The sequence below is a fragment of the Hypanus sabinus genome, chromosome 28 (genome assembly GCF_030144855.1).
Source record: "Hypanus sabinus isolate sHypSab1 chromosome 28, sHypSab1.hap1, whole genome shotgun sequence".
NCBI lineage: Eukaryota > Metazoa > Chordata > Chondrichthyes > Myliobatiformes > Dasyatidae > Hypanus > Hypanus sabinus.
The window spans coordinates 9,730,376-9,753,379 of record NC_082733.1 but is presented as its reverse complement, the minus strand read 5'-3'; the positions used below and the strand labels follow the sequence as shown (position 1 = coordinate 9,753,379).

At 39.9% G+C, this 23,004-nt stretch overlaps 1 protein-coding gene across 4 annotated transcripts in view; it reads left to right on the top strand.

Moving 5' to 3' along the window:
* Positions 1–23,004, top strand: part of arnt2 (aryl-hydrocarbon receptor nuclear translocator 2) — a 364,666-nt gene that overhangs the window by 194,599 nt on the left and 147,063 nt on the right. For all 4 annotated transcript variants that reach the window (XM_059952585.1, XM_059952584.1, XM_059952587.1 and 1 more), the window contains 2 exons: positions 5,240–5,374; positions 10,058–10,132. In XM_059952585.1, the coding sequence (XP_059808568.1) occupies positions 5,240–5,374; positions 10,058–10,132 (210 nt within the window). The remainder of the gene's footprint in view (positions 1–5,239; positions 5,375–10,057; positions 10,133–23,004) is intronic.

Here is a 23,004-nt window from a genome sequence, read left to right as displayed (position 1 = left end):
TGTACTTACCTCAATCACAGGACTCTGCAGAGAGTGGTGCAGACAACCCACCACATCTGTAGATGTGAACTTCCCACTATTCAGGACGTTTACAAAGACAGGTGTGGAAAAAGGGCCTGCAGGATCATTGGAGACCCAAGTCAACCCAACCACAAACTGTTCCAGGTCATACCATCCGGGAAACGGTACCACAGTATAAAAGCCAGGACCAACAGGTTCCGGAACAGCTTCTTCCACCAGGCCATCAAACTACTTAACTCATGCTGGTACAACTGTATTTCTGTGTTACATTGACTATCCTGTTGTACATACTATTTATTATACATTTAGATGGAGATGTAACAAAAAGATTTTTACTCCTCATGTATATGAAGGATGTAAATAATAAAGCCAATTCAATTAAATTCACTGGAGTATGGGAGTTTTCTCCGTTAGCAGCTGGCAATTAGCAAACACACCACCTGCTGTCTCATTGTTGCAATCTCAATGTTTCAGTCTCCCGATACACTTCAGTTGGTGAATTTGGTGAGGAATGAGGACACCCTCTGCTCTGCAGCTTCTAACTTCCCAGCCCCAAGGGTGCATGTCTTCCAGGCCGTTCATGGAGAAAGCAAAGCGCTAGGCTGCACAGTTGGTCCGAAAACTCACCGATTGCAAAGAACTGTAGTTTGAACTGTAGCTCACAGATACTGAACAACAACCTTGAAAAGAGAAGAAAGGCGTAGAAGAAGAGAAGTAAGCTGTACCATGGGTAAACTGGAAGAAGTCACCTGGGTCTGCAGAATTTGCTGGCGCTGTATTTCTTCTGATATATTAATATTTGAAAGATAGGGGAAAATTAAAGATAGTGTGAAACTGACACAGAAAAGACACAAATTGAGGCCAGCATAGATAGACCATGATCATATTGAATTGTGGGGCTGGCTTAAGGGACTAAGTGACCTACAACTCTTCCTATTTTCTTGTGTTTATACCGTTCAGTTTTTCTAATCCCATGTCCCTTGTGATGGTGATTATTGCAAGGTCTTGTGAGCTATTTGAAACTAGCCCATCAGAATTCTATCAGATATTTCCCTGCCGTCCATTGTGAAGCTGATGCAAAATATTGATCTAACACATCTGTCATTTCCTTATTTCCTGACTGTTCCCCAGTCTTGCTCTCTAGGGGCCCTACATTTACCTAAATTGCCTTTTTCTTTTTATCTGTCCTTTGCAGTTTGTTTCAATATTAGTCAAAAGAACCAAGTCAGGGTTTTGCGTCCATAGAAGGTTGTTTTCCAGCATTACAGATGCTATTAAAATACAGTGATCTTGCTTGCTTGGAATTAGGTATCCACAGTCATTGGTATCTTTTGCATTTGCTGTAAGAAAGTATTTATTTGTAAAAGGTTCACTGGAGCTTGCGTTATCCTTGATGTGAAATCATAATGTATTTAATGTTTTCATAAATTCTGACAAATCAACCTATTAAAATGTCAAAGCAGTAGATTATCTTGATTTTGTTTTGCTGTAAATATCTTTTCTAACTGCTTGTACTGTTAACAGCTTTGTTTTTATTTAACCTTAGTTCTACCAATCTGGTTGTACTAAAGCCTGCAGCACCAAGACAGGTAGATAGAGTTAGGGAGCAGATGAGTGGTAACACCGTAAGATATAAAAGCAGAATGAGGCTACTCTGCCCATTAAGTCTGTTCTGCTATTCCACCATGGATGATTTATTATACCTCTAAACCCCATTCTCCTGCCTTTTTACCATAACTATTGACTCCTTGACTAATCAACAACCTATCAACCTCCCTTTAAATATATTCAATGACTTGCCATAAATGGCAATTTAATTCCAGATTAACCACCCGTTCATTAAAAAAAAATCCTTCTCATCTCCGTTCTGAATGGATATCCCTTTATTCTGAGACTCACCCACTGCAGGAAACATCCTCTCCATATTAATTCTATCTAGGCCTTTCATTGTTCCATAAATTTCAATGAGATCCCCCATCATACTTCTAGACTCTAGCAAGTACAGGCCAGAGTCATCAAATGCTCCTCATCAACTGTTTCATTGCTGAAATCATTCTCATGAATCTCTTCTTGACCCTTTCCAATGCTAGCACATCATTTCTTTGATAAAGGGTCCAAACATGTTCACAATATTCCAAGTCTGACTGACCAATGCCTTATAAAGCCTCAGCATCATGTCCTTTCTCTTTTATTCTCGTCCTCTCAAAATGAATGCTAGCATTGCATTTGCCTTCCTTACCACCAACTCAACCTGCATGTTAATCTTTAGGGAATCCTGCACAAGGATCCCCAGGGCCCTTTGCACCTCTGATTTTTAAATGTTCTTCTTGTTTAGAAAATAGTCTATGCCTATGTTCCTTCTACTAAAGGGCATGACCATACACTTCACTGTGTTCCATCTACTACTTTTCTCATTCTCCCAATTTTATCTCCTTCTATAAACTCCCTACAGTTTCCTTTCTTCTGCCTCTCGCTTTATGAACAGTGGAGTGACATCTGCAATTGTCCAGTTCTCTAGAACCATTGCAGGAACAAGTATTTCTTGAAAGATCATTACTAAAGCCTCTACAGTCTCTTCAGTTACCTCTGTCAGAACCCTGGGATGTAGTCCATTTGGTCTAGGTGACTTCAGCCCTTTCAGCTTGCCAAGCATATTCTCCCTGGTAATAGCAACTACATTCATTTTGGCCTGCTAACACCCTTGAATTTCTGGCAAACTGCTGTCTTCCACAGTGAAGACTGACACAAAACACTTATTAAGTTCATCTGCCATTTCTTTGACCCCCATTACCTCCTCTTCAGTATCATTTTCCAGTGGTCCAGTAACCACTGTCACCTCTTCCACACTTTATACGGTATATCTGGAAAAACGTTTGATATTATTGGCTATTTTACCTTTATAATTCAACTTTTCTCTGCTCATGTTTATTTTAGTTGCCTTTTGTTGGTTTTTTAAAGGCATTCTAATCCTTGAACTTCCCACTATTTTTTGCTATGTTATATGCCCTCTCCTTTGCTTTTATGTTGTCTTTCACTTCCTTTGTCGCCATGGTTGCCCCACCTCCTTTTTAGAGTAATTCATCTTTGGGATGTGTTTATCCTGTGCCTTCCAAATTGCCCCCACGAACTCCAGCCATTGCTGTTCTGCTGTCATCCCTGCTAGTGTTCCCTTCCATTCAACTTTGGCCAGCTCCTCTCTCAAGCTTCTGTAATTCTCTTTACTCCATTGTAATACAGTTACATCTGACTTTACCTTCTCCCTCTCAAACTGCAGGTTGAATTCTATCATATTATGATGACTGACTCCTAAGAGTTCCTTTACCTTAAGCTCCCTAATCAAATCTGGTTCATTACACACACAATCCCAAACTACATTTTTCCTAATGAGCTCACCTTCCTGCATATTGAAGATAGTCATATAGTCATACAGTTATATCCCCCATGACTATTGTAACATTCCCGTATTACATGCCTTTTATTGTTCTCATTGAAATTAATATCCCACATCTTGGCTGTTGTTTTGGGGCCTGTATATAACTCCCTGTCAGGGTGTTTTTATCCTTACAGTTTCTTAACTCTACTCACAAGGATTCAACATTTTCTAGTCCTATGTCACTTCCTTCTAAGGATTTGATTTCAAAGATACAAAATACATTTATTATCAAAGTATTTGTACAGAGTGCAACTCTGAGATTCATTCTCCTGCAGGCCGCTACGAAACAAAAAAAAATGGATCTCGTTCAAAGAAAACAGCAAACTCCCTCAATGCGTGAAAAAACAACAAATTGTGCAAACGGCAAAAAGCGAGTGCACCACACTTAGAATATCAAACATCAAACCAGAAGTCTAGGAGTATTCAGTTTAGTTCAGTTCAGCGCCTCTTGCTGACTGCAGGCTGCAGAACCAGACTTCACCCAAGCATCCAGTCCTCACTATCCAGAACCTGCTAACACATTCAACATGAACCTTAAAGTCCCCCATTAAGTGTCCACAGCCACAAGCCTCAACGATCAATCCTTGCAACATGGAACTCAACACTCCTGCACTTTGCTCCAAAAGCACCTTGCGAGAAAGGGAGGAAGCAGATGGATGATGTTGAACACCTTCCTGCACTCTACTTGTCTTTATCAACTTCAGCCTTGCTCGACGCCTCAGTCAGAGAGAAGCAGTGGAGTCGATCATGGTCTCATGCCCCGCTTCCAGACGTCCAGGCTACATAATTCACACCCAACCTTCCCAAACACCTTAGGAGACAACAAAGTGGCAGATCACTCAAGCAGCCTAAAAAACATTGCATTTTTTATCAACAGAGCCACCCCACCCCTTCTGCCTGTCTATCTGTCCTTACATTGTATATGCTTGGATGTTAAGCTCCCAATTATGATTTTCTTTCAGCCATGATTCAGTGATGCCCACAACATCATACCTACCAATCTCTAACTGTGCTACAAGATTATCTACCATATTCCATTTACTGCATGCTTTCATATTTAACACCTTCAGCCCTGTGTTTGTCACTCTTTTCGATTTTGCCCCCATGTTACATTTCAACTCAATCCACTGACTCAATTTTGCCTTATCATCTACCTGTCCTTCCTCAGTCCCACTATACATTGCATCAACTTGTAAACCAATAGCTCCATCATTTGACTCCAATTCCCATCCCCCTTTCAACTTTAAATCCTTCCCAACAGCTTAGCAGTACTGGAATTTGATTTTATTAAACAGGAAGATTTGATTAGCTTTCTCCTGTTGCTGTATTTCTCTCCAAGCTGCCAGGTACTGTTTACTGAGCGGTCAAGAAAATATGGCAACAGTTTTCTTTATCACTTCCTCCCCTACATGGTAGTGCAAAGGAGCAGGTGCATTTTATGAAATTGCTTGATTTTAAGATAAATCTGAATTTGGGGTTTCCCCCTAGTATTAATTTTGTTACCATCTAAAATGTATTGCATAATTCAATGCATTTTATGGTTACCTCTCTAGGGTGCCCTTTTGCAGAGTTTTTAATGGCAGATGAATTTAAATTGGGGTTTGAGTGTGAATGTGGAAGAGGTTTATTGTGCCTTACAGTAGAGGGGCCTTACTCTTCTATTGAAAAATAGGCTGAATGCACAACTGAACTTTAGCTTGAAGCTTGAAAAAGTACTAACTTTTTCTATTTTTAATACCCAATTACTAGTCCCATTTTATTTAATTCTGATAAAATGTTTCTCAGGTCACCAGCTCACCTGTGTGCATGGATATGAATGGCCTCACCATCCCCACCGAGTTCTTGTCCAGGCATAATTCAGATGGACTCTTCACGTTTGTGGATCATCGATGCATCACTGTTATAGGGTACCAGCCGCAGGTTAGTACCTCTGATATAGTATTTGCAATCTTTGTCAAAGGCCTTCTCATAGACAAAGGATTTTCTCCATAGCTCTAACATCTGAAATTTATGCTGATTTCATTAACCCTTTATAGCACTGAAGTACAACATGAGCATAAGAGCAAAAATACTTACTGAAGGCAAATATATTTAATAAGCAGATCCACTTGGAAAAGATAGAGGCAGCTCTGGAGGCAAACATAGGAAGGTCTTAATCCAGAGAAAGTTGCAAATTGAGTGTGCATTTTGTGTTGATCTGGCATTTTTGTGGTGTGAATTGAAGGCTCAAAGGTGTAGGATGGTAGTGCCATGGCATGTACGGGCCAATTCAAGGCAGCAGGGCCCGGGTCAGAGAACAAACCGAAGTCTGGACAACTTAAGCACCAGCACAGATTAAAAGGGTGCGGTTGTCAAGGCGGGAGACGAGGGACGGGCCGGTTCAGCTCACTGCTTCACAAGGTTTATTCGTCTCTACACTGAACTGAGGCTGTGGCCTGCAACTAATGGGCTGCAGTGATGATGGGCTTTGTGGCTGTGGACGCGCTTACATAATCTTCAGTTCTGAATGTTAGTTGCTTACTTTTATTGTTTGCGTGATTTTTTGCTGCACTTTGGGTGTTTGCTGGTCTTTTTTTAATGGGTTGTATTGGGTTTCTTTGTTTTGTGGCTGCCTCTAAGGATACAGATCTCAAGGTCGTACATAGTATTCATACTTTGATAATACTTAGTTGATTGCTATTTTCATTTGGTTTTATATTATTCAGGATATTTTATGGCCCCACTGCATGACAATGTATGACACACGTAGCCAATCTCATAGGCAGTTTACAATGTCCAGCATTAAAGTCTCCCAGCAGCAGCTGGTGCTAGTATACTGTAGAACAGAATTATACCTGCATTTGTTCACAGAATTCTGTGACACAAATATATTAGTAAAACTAAGTAAAGTCTTAAAACTGAACCAAAGTCTAAAGAGAATAGTTGATCTTCATTGTACTGCTTCATCGTCAGAGTGAATGTCTTATTTAGTTCAGATTTCTTTCTCTGCCGGTGCCATTGCCAGTAAATTCATTTAATACACACAGCAAATTAACTAGAACAGATGAATAACTTAGTGTTAAGTTGTTGTTGTTGCAACGTATAGAAATTGCTGAATCACATGTCTAACAGGTGTGAGATTTCTGCTCCCCATCTGGACAAGTTTGAGGACTGCAGGGAGGATCCCTAGCATCATGACACAAGGAGCCATTCAATTAGGGTGAGAAAAAATAAATGTAGTAGTCATAGGGATGGCATATTTAGGGAATAAACATGGTCCTCTGTTACTAAAACAGAGCACTGAAGGCTGTGTTGCTTTCCTGGAGTTAGTTTAAGAATTGGTGAAGAACTTGGAATAGGGGGAAGAGGATAGTCCATGTAGGCACTAACTCCAGCAAGGAAGGAGGTTCTGATGAATGATTATAGGGAGCTCAGTGCAAATTTGAAAAGCAGAACCACAAGGGTGATAATCTCTGTATTATCCTGACCCACATGCTCAGGAAATGGTAAATCTAATGAGAGAGATGAAGGCATGGCTCAAAGATTGGTGTGGGAGAAATAGGTTCCAATTCTTGGGACTTTGGAAGGAGAGCTGTTCCATTGTGATGGATTTCACATGAACGATGCTGGGACAGAGCCCCATTAAACCACGCAACTAAGTTGTAGATATGATTTCACACTAACCAGGAGAGAGTGGAGGCCTCCAAGAATGACATTTTCAATAAATCAGAAGGAAATGAAGACAATGAGAAGGAACTGGCAGCCATAGAGTGATAGCCCACAGTAGAAGATGTAAATAAAAATATGTAAAACTGAATAAATCCCAGGTTGTAAACAATTGTTAAAAGAATGAAAACTTAATACAAACTCTGCAAATCTTAGCTTGAGATTTTGACTGTGTGTTCCCTTCCATAGATACTGCCTGACTTGCTGAGTACTTCCAGCAATTTGTGTATGTTGCTCAAGATTTCCGGCATCTACAGGATCTCTTGTGATTATCAAAGATTAATGTTCTTCGTTTGAGTGAAAGATGGATGTGTTGGTATCACAGATATGAATATGAAACATAGTTGCAGAGTGACCAGGACTCATTCCAGGTTATATACCATTTCCAAAAAATGGGCCAAGGTGGAGAGGAAATGGGCTGCAATTGTTAATTGAAGATTGTACTTGACCTATATAAAGACAGTAGATGCAGAATCAGTTTGGGATAAAATCATGAATAGCAGGGAAGGAATATACAGGGGTAAGAATCCATAGACCCCCTCCCAAGTGTTATCTCCTAATTGGTCAGAGAATAAATGGCTAAAAATCAAATGTGCATTTGAAAGGAACTACAATTATTATGGATCTTAATCTATGCTTTGATTGGATAAAACAAACCTACAAGGGTATCATAGAAAAAATTATGGTATGTATCAGGGATTGCTTTTTGGAGTAGTATATTGCAAAGCATACTGGGAAGCAGGCTATTTTAGATTTAGTCTAAAATGGACTGGACAAACAAAGTAAGAATCAGGTCATCAGGGAAACAATGGCAGATTTCAGCTTGTCTATAATGCTCACCAAGGGTTTATCCTAATCAGAAATATAGATTGCCTGAGAAAGGGGCACAATTTTTTTCTTAACAAAAGAGGTAAAAGGTCATGTTCTGTTGAAAAGTAGGGTACAAAAAGTGGTAGGGGGTAATAGTGAGCAGAGGACAGCTAAGTTTTTAGGAAGCAGCAGTGGAAGATTATAAATTTCATAAGAATGGAGATAATGAATTTTGAGGGAAAGCTTGCATGTAGCTTTAGAACAAACAGTGATGGCTCTATGGATATATAAATAGGAGGAAGACAGCTAAAGTAAAAGTAAGGCATCAAGAGAATGAGGATGATGAATGAATAATAGCAGACATAGAAGTAGCAGATTTGGTGAATATAAACGAGAAAATTTGCAGATGCTGGAAATCCAAACAATACAGAGGGTCTTGGCCCGAAAAGTCAACGGTTTACTCTTTTCCATTGATATTTTCTGGCCTGCTGAGTACCTCCAGAGATTTAGTGAATAATTTTGTTTGGTATCAAAGAACATAGAGCAGTGCAGCACAGAAGCAAATCTTTTGGTCAACAACATGATAGGCAACATTGCTAATATTCCTAAGGTATCAACAAGATGAGAAAATTTGCAAAAATCCCGATTGGAGAAATCCAGGGGGCTAAAAGCAGACAAGTTAATAGAACTTGATGGGTAATGTGAATGTATACATTGTGACATAAACAAAATGTGAGAGGAACACAGCAGGCCAGGCAGCATCTATGGAAAAGAGTATAGTTGATGTTTTGGGTGAGACCCTTCAGCAAGGAGGGTTGCTTGGATTTCCAGCATCTGCATATTTTTACTTGTCGTGAACTGGCCACACAGAACTGGAAGTTTGCATTAAAATCAATGGAAGGGAACTACCAATGACCAGCATTTGAAGAATTAATATATGGTTTATAATAAAGCCCGACAGTTTTGTGTTCTAATCATATCCAAAAGTAAAATTAAAGATAATATTGCCAAAAGGAGAAGGATGTTGGAATGGGGAAGTTTCAGAGTTCACCAGTCCCAAGAAGGTAGGTTGCTCCTTCTGTACATTTGATGATTCTAATATCCAGATAGTGCTCAAACATTTTAAATTCTGAAAATAATCTTCATCAAACTCATTAATAACCTGACACAAATCAATTTCTTGGTTTAACACAGATAGTTTTAACTAAAGTAAAGTGTGAATTTTGGAAGTAGTCCTTCACTCTAGCAACTGACAGTGAGTCTGCATTAATAGCTGACTATGCCAAGGGTTTCCCATATTTATTTTTGATGCAGAATATGGAGGCATTTTTTTTTTGTTCCAAATTTAAACATATTTGGAGCATGTTCAATAAATTTAGATCTGATGAAAGACTTTTGGCTTCCACTATATAGTGTGAAGAACCAGCTGGGCTTCCTGTTGGTTACACATATCTAACTATTTGACATATCCATCAAGTAGGTGCCAGCTTCTGTTGAGCTATTTAGTTATTGAAAATCTAATCAAAATCTTATTGTTTTAGTCTCTGAAAGCATTAATCATATATTGATTGATGATTAACTATGGCAATAGTGATGACTAATCCAAGACTTCCCATTCTTGTTACACTAGCTTGTATTATCCTGGTGTACTCTAGTTTCTGTGAGCTGGTAGTGTGTGATTACATCAGCTGTTCACTGTTTTTATGTGGGAACCCCCATCAGCTAAAGCTCCTCTACCTAATGTTATTGGAGTTTACACTTCTTGATGAAGTCTGAGATATAAAAAAAGAAAAATAAATCCTTGTGTTGGGCTTACATGGAAAGTGGGGAGGAAGGGGGCAATGAAACATTCAGGAAGAGAAGGGGATAGCAAAGTCATGTTCAGAAACATAGAAAGAAAAAGTACATCGAACACAATTAATTGTTCTCCTTGCCACAGGATTTCTAGTCATGTAAGTATTTTTGCCATTTCTGACCTGCTATAGTTAAAAGGAATCAGGAAAGAAGCCTAATTACAATACAACCATGTTGATAGAAATAATAAACTGTTCTTTTACCTAAGTGTATTACTTTTTTGTTTCTTTTCAGGAGCTCCTGGGAAAAGATATTGTAGACTTTTGCCACCCTGAAGATCAAAGCCATGTGCGGGACAGTTTTCAGCAGGTATTTATAGCATGCAGTAGCATGTAAGGCAAAACTTCACGTGTAGCATATTAACCTGCAATTGGCTGAATGATTTCCAGTTACACTCTCTTCATGAAATTTCCACTTTCACCTTAAATCTCCAAAGAGGAATAGTCTTAGAATTAGTGTTACAATATACAATATACATTTACTGTTTTTCAAAAGTACAAGATTTAGCTGTGGCTAAAGTAGCTTATCTCAAAGCTAAGCACTGTCAATCAAAAATGAAAATGCTTAAGTGTGCACTGTGGGCAAAGACTTCTTGGAAACTAAACTGCATTCTACATAAGAACAATTTTACCCATTTAAAGATTACTTCCTGATCTACTTATATCACAGATTAATTTGGTATATATGAAGCCTTATTATTTCCCCAAATAAAAATTGAGGAATGTATTTGTACCTATTCTCAAACTATTGGGAAATTATAACATGATGAGAGAGTGAGCTAAAGAGGCTTGTTATTTGTTCTAGCATACAAAATATTATACTGCCATTTGTACTTTGCTCCCTCTGAGTCAGAAGTTCATTGTTCATGTCCCAATCTAAACTTCTAAACATATAACGCAAGCTGACACTTGAGTGCTTGAATAATTAATAATGGAGGATAAAACTCTTAAAAGAAAAGTATCAGGTTGTACTGGATCTGACCAACCTGATCCAGATCTAGAGGGGTGAGCTGTACCTGAGATGACTCCTGCAAGCTGGAGTAAGCCGTAATTGGAAGCCCTCAGGTCGTCTAATACTGAGATGGCTGCAGTGTATAACAGGTTTGCAGTGGGCAGTATTGTTACGTATCCCGTAACTGGATAACTTACCAGCAAAGATAGAGAGGTCTGTTGAAGTCTGTTGTCACTATTTTCAAACGTTTTATTCGTAAAGAGACACAAAAGTAGGGTTAATACATACATTCAGATAGTGCACATTGTCAACACTCAATCTAAAGCGCGGGTATATTAATAATCATCATTAAGAAGTGAGCTCTGCTGATGTCTAGGGGTTAATAGATTGTCTGTTGGGAATATAAAAGTCACTCAGAAGGCTGCCGGCCTCAGCCCGTTGGAAATCGCTGGGTTTCACATGGGGCGACCGAGAGAGAGAGATTGGGGGAGAAGAGAAAGAACTTGCCGAGTCTTGATGAATCTTCCGTGAAATCGGGGGAGCGTTGGTTTCCTCTCCCCGATGTTAGTTAAAAGCGGTTTTCTGTGATTCCAGCCACAAATTCCAATCCCGGAATCTAACGCACGTGGCTTCCTTCAGAATGGCATCCCGCTGCTGCGGGACCACTCTCTCGTGTCTTCTGGGTGCGTCTAAGGGGCTGTCCCCCTGAGACTCTCCTTTATACTTCCTCACGGGGTCGCAGGTGTCAATCAGGTTGGGATGATGCAATCTCTCTCTCAACCGGCCCACCTTGCCCGAGGGCTTTTCACGTGGTCTCCATGAGACAGTAGTTGCTGGCATCTTATTCTGTATCCCTGGTGGGATGTGCAATTTTTCACGTTTCTCTCTCTCTCACTTCCTGGGTCTACTGACCCCCCCCCCTCCCCAATGGGTGCTCTTGTGATTCTCACAAAAGAGGGGGCTGGGATCATAACAGTATATAAAGGTGTAATTCCACAAGGATGTGGCCTTTAATAGGTCTATCGATTATATATGCACATCTTTTGATCTTGTTTTTGAAAAATGGTTGCTGGTAATATTACATTTTAAAAAAATAGCAGTGTAAACTTCTCCAAAGAACTTTATTTATTATTTGCTATTTTAATAGCGGTTCAGTTACTGGTCATCTGACAATCACTCATTTTTACCCTGTCGGAAGGTCAGTGCCATCTTAACCCACTTCATCCTTTTATTATCCTTGATACCTAATGAAGTTCCCTTAAATAATGTGCTTACTGGTGTTTTCTGAATTTCACTTCCATGGACAAGGCTTTAAAATAATGAAAATTTTCCAGTACTGCATAGCTTGCTTGTGTTTATTGTCTCACTTCTGAATTAGAATTGCAGAAAATACAAGCTTTCATAGATAAGGAGATGCTTTTTCTGTTTGAAGGAAATAGTTATCTAGATTAGATACAATGATCAATGGATTTTTAATGAGGTGCATATTTTAAGTTTTTTTCCTACAACAACTCTACAACTTAGACAAAATCGAGTTACACCAAGGTTAGATTTAGCAATGATTTCTGTTTTTCAGCCATCAATTAATAGACAAAGGCAACAACATGATTCAGCAGTCATTTGTTATTTTCCAAATTTCTGACCCCTTGTACACACGGTAGCTCAAAAGTGTAGAGGGTACCTTTATTGCTCAGTCTCATTGGGGAGTATCCATATCTCTGAGCTAGAAGGCCATAGTTTATTGTCTACTCCAAAAATCTAAATACATAATAAAGGCTGACACATCAGTGCAGTAATTAGAAGGGCTGTGTTGGATACACCCCTCTCTCCCACCCCCGGGATATTTTCTTATTTTATTGTTTTACAACATTGCATCACAGTGGATTTAATTTGCTTTTTGACACTGATCAATAGAAAAAAGACTCTTTTGTGTCAAAGTGAAAACATCTCTAAAAATGATTTAAATTAATTACAAATATAAAACACAAGATAATTGATTGCATGTGCATCACCTCCTTTAATATGCCACACCAATTCATCACTGGTGCAGCCAATTGGTTTTTAGAAGTCATATAATTAGTTAAATAGAGATTTGTTTTTGGAAACCTGTGTGCAACCAAGATATTTCAATTGATTGTAGTAAACAAAACAATGTATCTGGAGGGTTCAACTGCTGGTGAGTCAGTATCCTGACAAAAACTATACCAAAAGGACAAAAGAGCACTCCAAGAAATTCCACGAAAAACACAAGTCAGGAGATAGATATAGGTGGCCCCTGTTTTCCGAACGTTCGCTTTACGATAGCTCGCTATTATGAAAGACCTACATTAGTACCTGTTTTCGCTAACCAAAGAAGATTTTTGCTTTTACGAAGAAAAGATGCCCACTATAAAGTGTGTTTGCCCCGAGAAAGACTACCATGACTGTGAAGCCTTGTGTGGGCAGTTGTGTGCACGTGTACGTGTGTATGCATGTACGTACATATCTGTGTATGTGCGTAGGCGTGTACAGGCAGATTTTTTTTTCTCCAAGTCGATTTTGGCTCGATGTCTTCCCGATTTTGATAAGTGAAACTACACCATACATACAATATTTCTACTTTATATAGGCTGTATACAGTCAGCCCTCCTTATCCGTGGATTCCGCATGCGCAGATTCAACCAGCCATGGATCGGGAAAACCCGGAAGTTATCTCTGCAGCACTTATTGTTTGAACATGTACAAACTTTTTTTTCTTGTCATTATTCACTAAACAATACAGTATAACAACTATTTACATAGCATTTACATTGTATTAGGTATTATAAGTAATCTAGAAATAACTTAAAAGTACAGGCAGTCCCCAGGTTATGAATGAGTTCCATTCCTGAGTCCATCTTTAAGTTGGATTTGAGGTCAGAACAGGTACATCCGGTATTATTTAGCGTCAGTTAGTCAAATGTTTTTCTTAGTATATAGTACATATTTTACCTTTCTATGCATATAAAACACTTAAGAAACATACGTATTTCAATAATTAAACCACTGCATTCTTAGTAATAATTGTAGCTTTTGTCGGGGCAGGACCTTTCACATGCTCCATTAAAATTGTTCCAATCGTTGACTGACTGTAGCCTAACACTTTTCCAATGACCGATGGTGCTTCACCTCTTTCCAATTGCTTTATTACTTCCACCTTATTTTCAATCGCGATCGTGATTATTTTCGTGAACAGAAACAGTGGATTCAGAGCTACGCCGAGTCCTAATGTCCACTGCTCTGAACATGTTAAATAAAGTCCGGGGTTCCACTGGGTCCTAAAGACCGCTGCACTGATTCAGGTTAAATAAGGGACTTGAGCATCTGTGATTTTTGGTATCCATGGGGAGTCTCGGAACCAATCCCCCATGGATAAGGAGGGCTGACTGTATTTATGATATCATTCTGCTTTTACTATATGTTAGTGTTATTTTAGGTTTTATGTGTTATTTGGTATGATTTGGTAGGGTATTTTTTGGGTCTGGGGATGCTCAAAAATTTTTCCCATATAAATTAATGGTAATTGCTTCTTTGCTTTACGACATTTCGGCTTATAAACGGTTTCATGGTAACGCTCTACCTTCAGATAGTGGGGGAAACCTGTACAAGTCACTGAATCTCCCTTGGAGTACAGTTAAGTCAATCATCAAGAAATGGGAAGAATATAGCACAGCTGTAAATCTGGCTAGAGCAGGCTGTCCTCAAAAGCTGAGTTACCCTGCAAGAAGAGGACTAGTGAGGGAGGCCACTAAGAGACCTATGGCAACTCTGGAGGAGTTACAGGCTTCAGTGGCTGAGATAGTTGAGGCTGTACATACATCTGTTACCTGGGTACTTCAACCTGGCTTTATGGGAGAGTGGCTAAGAGAAAGCCATTGTTGAAAAAAACCCATATGAAATCTTGGCTGGAATTTGCCAGAAGGCATGTGGGACACTCCAAAGTCAGCTGGAAGAAAATTCTATGGTCTATTGAAACCAAAATTGAACTTTTTGGCCATCAGACTAAATGCTATGTTTGGCATAAGCCAAACACCGCACATCATCAAAATCACACCATCCCTTTGGTGAAGTATGGTGGTGACCACATCCTGCTGTGGTGTTGCTTCACTGCAGCAGGCCCTGGAAGGCTTGTGAAGGTAGAGGGTAAAATTAATGCAGCAAAATACAAGGAAATCCTGGAGTAAAACCTGATGCAGACTGCAAGAGAATTATGTCTTGGGAGAAAAGTTGTTTTCCACCAAGACAGTGACTCAAAGTATGAAGCCAAAGCTGTACAGGAATGGCTTAAAACCACCAATTTAATGTCCTAGAGTGGTCAAGTCAGAGTCCAGACATTAATCCAATTGAGAACTGATGGCTGAACTTGAAAAGAGCTATTCACTTATGATCCCCATGCAATCTGACAGAGCTTGAGCAGTTTTGTAAAGAAGAATGGAGAAAGATTGCAGTGTCCAGATGTGCAAAACTGATAGAGACCTATTCACACAAACTCAAGACTGTAATTGCTGCCAAAGGTGCATCTACTAAATACTGACTTGAAGGGGGTGAATACTTATGCAATCAATTATTTTGTGTTTTAGATTTGTTATTAATTTAGATCACTTTGTAGAAATCTCTTTTCACTTTGACACGAAAGAGTCTTTTTCTATTGATCAGTGTCAAAAAAGCCAAATTTAATTTCCTGTGATTCAATGGTGTAAAACAATAAAACATGAAAACTTCCATGGGGGGGGGGGGGTGAATACTTTTTATAGGCACTCTTAAGTCCTTAAACAGGCTTGGTTGGATTTTACTGGACCTGATCCAGATGCAGAGGGTTGACCTTTTGCACCTGAAATTCTTCCTGTGAGCTGGAGCAGGTTGTATGTGAAGATGAGCCCTCAGGTACTCTACCAAAGTCGTAATTGCAGTGGGCAATATATATAAGTGTATTATAATAGGAGGGTGCCTTTAATTGTTCTCCTAATAATTAGATACATTTAAGCCTATCTGAAATACTTCCAAATAAAGTAAAAATGTAAACATTATTGAAGTCAAAAATAAATTTAAAATACATAATAATAGGAATTGATTAATGAAATCAAGTAAAATTAACAAGTTCCAAATCTCCATGAGTCATGCTACTTATACCTGTTTCTGAAGTAAGGCTGAGGGGTTTCAACAAAGCTTCTCTGGTGTCTTAGCTCAGTATGTTAGTACTATGCCACTGGATTCATTGGTGAGCTCAGCAACAACGTAGATCAAGTGTGGTATCCCATATATCTCTGATTTAACCTGGTTCAGTGGTCAGATACTGAAGTCAAATTGGCCAGCAAGGACTTTCTTGCATAGGTGAACAACTCTTACTGGTCCTCTGGTTATTATCTCAATGCTATCTGCACTTTATTATTGAGCATGTACCTCTTTCAATTTAACCAAGATGCACCACTCTCATTAAAAGCACCATGCTTAGCGTTGAAGACAACGTTGTTTTCACTGGCATTACAGAAAATACAAAGTTTATTTGAACCTCTCAAAGAACATACCATAACTAGTCTGTGCCGAACAATTAATCTGACTAGTCCTATTGATTTGCACCTGGACATAGCCCCCGCCCCCCCCCCCCCCCCATACACCTTCTATCCAGGTACCTATGCAAATTTCTCTTAAACATTGAAACCAAACCCACATCCAGCACTTCAGCCAACAGCTCATTCCACACTGTCACCACTCCCCTCATGTGCCCTTAAATATTTCACCTTTCACCCTTAACTCATGACCTCTAGTTCTAGTCTCATCCAATCTCAATGGGAAAAGTTTGCTTACATTTACCTTATTTATACCCCTCATAATTTTGTATATTTTATCAAATCACCTCTCATTCATCTATGCTGTAGGGAATGAAGTCCTAACCTAGCCAACATTTCCCTACAGGTTAGGTCCTCAAGTCCTCAGGCAGCATTCTTGTAAATTTTCTCTGCACTCTTTCAAACTTCTTTACATTTTTCCTGTAGGTAGATGACCAGAACTCCACACAAAACTCCAAATTAGGTCTCAAAACATCTTATACAACTTCAACATAACATCCCAACTCCTGTACTCAGTACTTTGATTTTTGAAGGCCAATGTGCCAAAAACTCTCTTTATGACCCTATCTATCTGTGACACCACTTTCAAGGAATTATGGACCTGTATTCACAGATTCTTTTGTTCTATTGCACTCCTCAGTGCCCTACCAATCACCATGTAGCTCTTGCCCTGATTTGTCCTCTCAAAGTGCAACACTTTACACTTAAAGTGCATTAAATTCCTTCTGCTATTTTTAGCTTATTCCAGACAGACCAACAGACAGACAGACATACTTTATTGATCCCGAGGGAAATTGGGTTTCGTTACAGCTGCACCAACCAAGAATAGTGAAGAAATACAGCAATCTAAAACCATAAATAATTAAATAATAATAAGTTAACCATGCCAAGAGGAAATAAAGTCCAGGACCAGCCTATTGGCTCAGGGTGTCTGACACTCCGAGGGAGGAGTTGTAAAGTTTGATGGCCACGGGTAGAAATGATTTCCTATGACGCTCAGTGTTGCATCTCAGTGGAATGAGTCTCTGGCTGAATGTACACCTGTGCCTAACCAGTACATTATGGAGTGGATGGGAGTCATTGTCCAAGATGGCATGCAACTTGGACAGCATCCTCGTTTCAGACACCACCATCAGAGAGTCCAGTTCCACCCCCACAATATCACTGGCCTTATGAATGAGTTTGTTGATTCTCTTGGTGGCTGCTACCCTCAGCCTGCTGCCCCAGCACACAACAGCAAACATGATAGCACTAACCACCACAGACTCGTAGAACATCCTCAGCATCGTCCGGCAGATGTTAAAGGACCTCGGTCTCCTCAGGAAATAGAGACGGCTCTGACCCTTCTTGTAGACAGCCTCAGTGTTCTTTGACCAGTCCAGTTTATCGTCCATTCGTATCCCCAGGTATTTGTAATCTTCCACTATGTCCACACTGACCCCTTGGATGGAAATGGGTCTCCGGTACCTTATCCCTCCTCAGGTCCACCACCAGCTCCTTAGTCTTTTTCACATTAAGCTGCAGATGATTCCCTGTGGCACACCAGTAGTTATAGGCCTCCAGTCAGAGATGCAACCACCTGCTTCCACTCTCTGGCTTCTTCTCTAAAGCCAATATCTAATGCAGATAACTAGCTCATCCTGAATGTCAAGCAACTGAATCTTCTTGACCAACATCTGATGCGGGACGTTGTCAATGACCTTGTTAAAGTCCTTGTAGACAACATCCATTACCTTCCCTTCATCAACTTACCTGGTAACTTCCTTGAAAAACTCTATAAGATTGGTTAGATATGACCTACCATGCATTGGTCTATAACATCAGGGCTTATTCTTTGAGCTTTTTTTAAACAACAGAACAAGATTAACTATCCTCCAATCCTCTGGCACCTTACTAGTTGCTAAGGACATTTTAAACATCTCTGCTAGGGACCCTGCAATTTCTGCACTAGCTTCCCACAAGGTCCGAGGGGACACCTTGTCAGGACCTGGCAATTTATCCACCCTAATTGGCCTCAAGATGGCAAACAGCTCCTCTTCTGTCATTTGTATGCAGTCTATGACCTCACTGCTGTTTTACCTCATTTCTGTAGACTCTGTGTCTGTCTCTCGAGTAAATACAGATGCAAAAAATCCATTTAAGATCTCCCCCCCCCCCATCATAGATCCATCTAGAGCTCCATCATAGATAACCACTCTGATCTTCAATACCAATTTTGCACTTGCAATCCTTTTGCTCTTAATATAATATAACCATATAACAATCACAGCACGGAAACAGGCCATCTCGGCCCTCCTAGTCCGTGCCGAACTCTTAATCTCACCTAGTCCCACCTACCCGCACTCAGCCCAATCTGTAGAACTCCTTGGGTTCTCCTTCACCTTGTCAGCTAGAGCAACCTCATGCCTTCTTTAAGCCTTCCTGATTTTCCTCTCAAGTGTTACCTTACATTTCCGTATTCTCATGTTCTCATTTGTTCCTTCCTGCCTTTAGCTGCTATGCATTTCCTTCTTCTTAACCAGGGCCTCAATGTCTCTTGAAAACAAGATTCCCTAAACCTTTTCCTTGCCTTTTATTCTGACAGGAACACACAAACTCTGTCTCAAAATTACACTTTTGAAGGCCTCCTATTTACCAAATACACCTTTGCCAGAAAACAACCTATCCCAATCCACACTTGCCAGGTCTTATCTGATACTTTGAAACTAATGGTGGTATGATCACTGGATGCAGAGTGTTTCAGTACACAAACTTCTGTTACCTGCACTGTCTCATTCCCTTTTAGGAAATCTAGTATCGTACTTTCTCTAATTGGCACCTCTGTGTATTGATTAAGGAAATTTGCCTGAACACTTTTGACAAACTCTATCCCATCTAGCCTTTTTACAGTACAGGAGTCCCAATCAATATGTAGAACGTTAAAATCACCTGCTTTCACAACCTTTTATTTCTTGCTGCAAACTATATACAATTTTTCTCTTCTAAATCCTGCTGACTATTGGGTGGTCTGTAATATAATCCTATTAACATGATCATCCCTTTCTTATTCCTTAGTTCCACCTATGTAGCCTTAGTAGAGCTCTCATAATACATGCTTTTGTCTTGCATTCATAAACTAATTTCTAACCTCACCTAAACCGTTGACATTATCAGAGATTTGATGACATGAAAAGAGATAGAGAGGAATTTAAAATGAATTGACATCTGGATTTGAACCTAGAAGCATCATCTGCACTTTTATTTTCCTAGAAGAGATAAAGATATGAACTGCAGTGGGAAACATGGATTTAGATGTGCAAACTCAAGCCAACAACAACAACATGAGACCAGTATCACCAGTTTTATCTGCGGTACAATTGGAAGCCCTTGATCTGGGTTTTCATAGTCGTGTCCTTGTGACCCTGTGAAAGGGTGCGGTGTATATTTCTATTCATTCAAGGGTGTTGGTCAAGGGAAGTTTTTTCAAGCATTTAATCACAAATTTCAAAACCAAAAGAAACTATGTTTTGTAATCAATCTGGGAACCAGAAACTTTTAATTGAGAGAGATAAGACAATTGAAGCTGCAGTTTCCTCCCTAAAGGGCATAGTTTGGGGGAGTTGCCTCAGTTTGTTCAATCTTCACTTTCAAATCCCATGCAGTTCCACTTCTGCTTTCTTTGGCTCAATGTCAAAACACTTGACATTTGTTCAACTCACTATCCTACTTGCATTTCCTTACTCTCTCCTACCATTCTGAAAGTCCTTTACCTGTTCAACTGTTAGTTCCCAGTCTGAGAATTGCATGATCTTAAACATATATTTCAATTCCCCCCATCCCCTCTCAACCCTCTTAAGTGTACATGAGGATGACTGATAAGTAGCAAGTTACATTTGCATCACAGAAGTGCCAGGCAATGATCATCCTCAGCAAGAGAGAATCTAATGACTGATGGTTAGCGGCATTGCTATTGACAAATGCCCAATGTCCTTGGGACCATGTTGACCAGAAGCTCAGATAGACTAGTCACATAAGTAGTGTGGCCATAAAAATTGATCAGACTTGTGTGTCCTTTGTCTAGTGACTTAATTTTTTGACAAGTCAAAGCACTTGAATCATTTTGCAAGGCAGAAGTCAGGAACATGATGGTATGCCCACCACTTGCATAGATGACTGCAGCATCAATATCTCTTAAGCTCAACACTATCGAAGATAAAGCAGCCAGTTGGCTTGGTACCTTTTAATGTCCCTAAATCTTTGTTTCCTTCTTCATCACCAGCATTCCATGACTGCACTACGATCCCATTACAATTAGTTACTAAGACTACTTAGCCAGCACCTCCAGAATTTGTGACTTCTACAAGTAAGAAGGACATGGGCAGCAGAAACGTAGCAGTATCTCTGCCTGCAAGGTCCACTCCAAGTCACACAAAATTCTGACTTGGAAATACATCATTAGTCTTTCATCACTGATGCATTTAAATCCCAGCTTTCATTTTGTAGCTCCTTAAGTGTACTGTATGGGAATACCTTTCCCACGTTACTGCAACAGTTCAAGGAGGTAGTTGGGCACCACCTCTCAAGGGTAAAAGAGCAATACTAACAGAGTTTAATAGGTAGAAACAGGGATGATGTTTCCCCCAGGTTACGGGGTCATTAGTCAAAACATAAAGGGTCAGGTATTCAAGACAGATGTGAAGAAATTTCTTCACCCAGAGGATGGGGAATCTTTGGAACTCTCTTTCCAAGAGGCTTGTGGATGTTCAGTTACTAATTGCTTTTAGAACACCGATTGATAGTTTTTGGATCTTAAGGAGTTCATGAGGTTATGTATGGTGAGGACAGGAAAGTGATACTAAGATCAAAGTTCAGTGTGATTTTGTTGAGTTGCGGAGAAGGCACAAAGGACTGGATGATCTCTTCTGGTTTTGTCCTTGTGTTATTAAGGAAAAGTGGAAGGGCATCCTTACAAATTAAATGAGTACTTTCAATTTATTAGTGTTTTGTAGTGACCTGTTGAGTGAGAATAATTAATTTTAATGGCTGTGCTAGACTAAAGGCTTTGTGAATCTCACTGTGAGCTGCGGCCAGTTCTGCTCAATGATGGTTTATATTAAGGAGTTCCTAAATGCATGTTCATTTAGTGGTCATGCTTGGTCAATTAGTCATAATGATAATTCTTAGCTGATAGGAAATTTGCTACAAAAAAATGTACGTTTTCATAGCCAACATTTAGTTGTTTTGATTATTCTTTTTGTACTTAAAATGCTTTTCTTCTTACTGAATATAATCTTCATTAATATACTTGCTATTGAATTTTTTGTTTATATTCAGTGGAATTAGGGTTAATGTACCTTGGCCAACTGCTGACTAACTAAAATGGAAAAAAAACAGGAAATGATGGTCAGGCAGCATCTTTGAACAGAGAACTAGAGTTAATGTTCTAGATTTCCAGTGTTAGCAGATTTTTACTTTATGTTACAATCCACAATCCATGGGTCTGAGTATTCTGTGCCCATGAAGAAGGGCCAAACCCTCCCCCGCACCCCCACCCCCACAACAGAGGAGTGGGAACTCTGTCTGGCTGCAGTGGAAAATCCTAGCCAGAGTCAATCCACTTAAAACTGTAGGGTCTAATAACATTCCAACGTGACGTGTCAGGTACTTAGAGACTGTGGAGCCCAGTTATCAGGGTTCTTCAACATCTCTCTGAAATGGTCCTCTGTCCCCACAAGCTTCAAGGCCAACACCATCATCCTGGTGTCCAAAAAGGCAATGGTAATCTGCCTCAACGTATAATGAGGATGACAGTAACCTGCCTTAGCAACTACTGTCCAGTAGCACTGACTTCAACAATAATGAAGTGCTTTGAGAGACTGATCATGGTTCGCATTAAATCCCATCTATTTATTTACCTAGAAATACTCAGTGGAACAGACCTTCTGGACCCAATGAGCTGTGCCACCCAGCAATCCACCCTTAACCCTAGTCTAATCACAGGTTAATTAACCTACTAAACAGTACGTTTTTGGACTGTGTAAGGAAACTGGAGCATCCAGAGGAAATTCACACACTCACAGGAAGAACGCACACCGGCCTGAGTGCTAATAGCATCATGCTAGCTACGACCACACTGGCTTCCTACTACAAAGGACATTTTCCAGTTTGCTTATCACTCAAATCAGTCTACTGATGATGCCATAGTCTCTGCAGTTCATTCAGTACTGGAAAATGGTGCCTCTTACACCAGGATGCTATTTATCTAATTCAGCTCACTATTTGATATGATCATCCCTCAGAGGGTGGTAGGGAAAATGGGTCTCTCTGTAACTAGATCTTAGACTTATTGACAGAAAGACCAAAGTCAGTTCATATTCACAACAACATCTCTAGCCCCAGCACACTGAGCACCAGTACCCCCCCAGGGCTGCATGCTCAGCACTTCTGCTGATGCATGACTGTAGTGCAAGATCCAGTTTAAATTGAATCATTAAGTTCACTGATGACACAACAATCGTTGGCTTTATCCATGGCAATGAGATGGTAAATGGTTCCTCCATGGAGAGAGTTAAGAGCACCAAATTCAGACTTTATTACCTAGTCCGGGACCGGACCAGATGTACCCCAGGCTACTGTGGGGGGTGAGGGAGGAGATTGCTGAGCCTC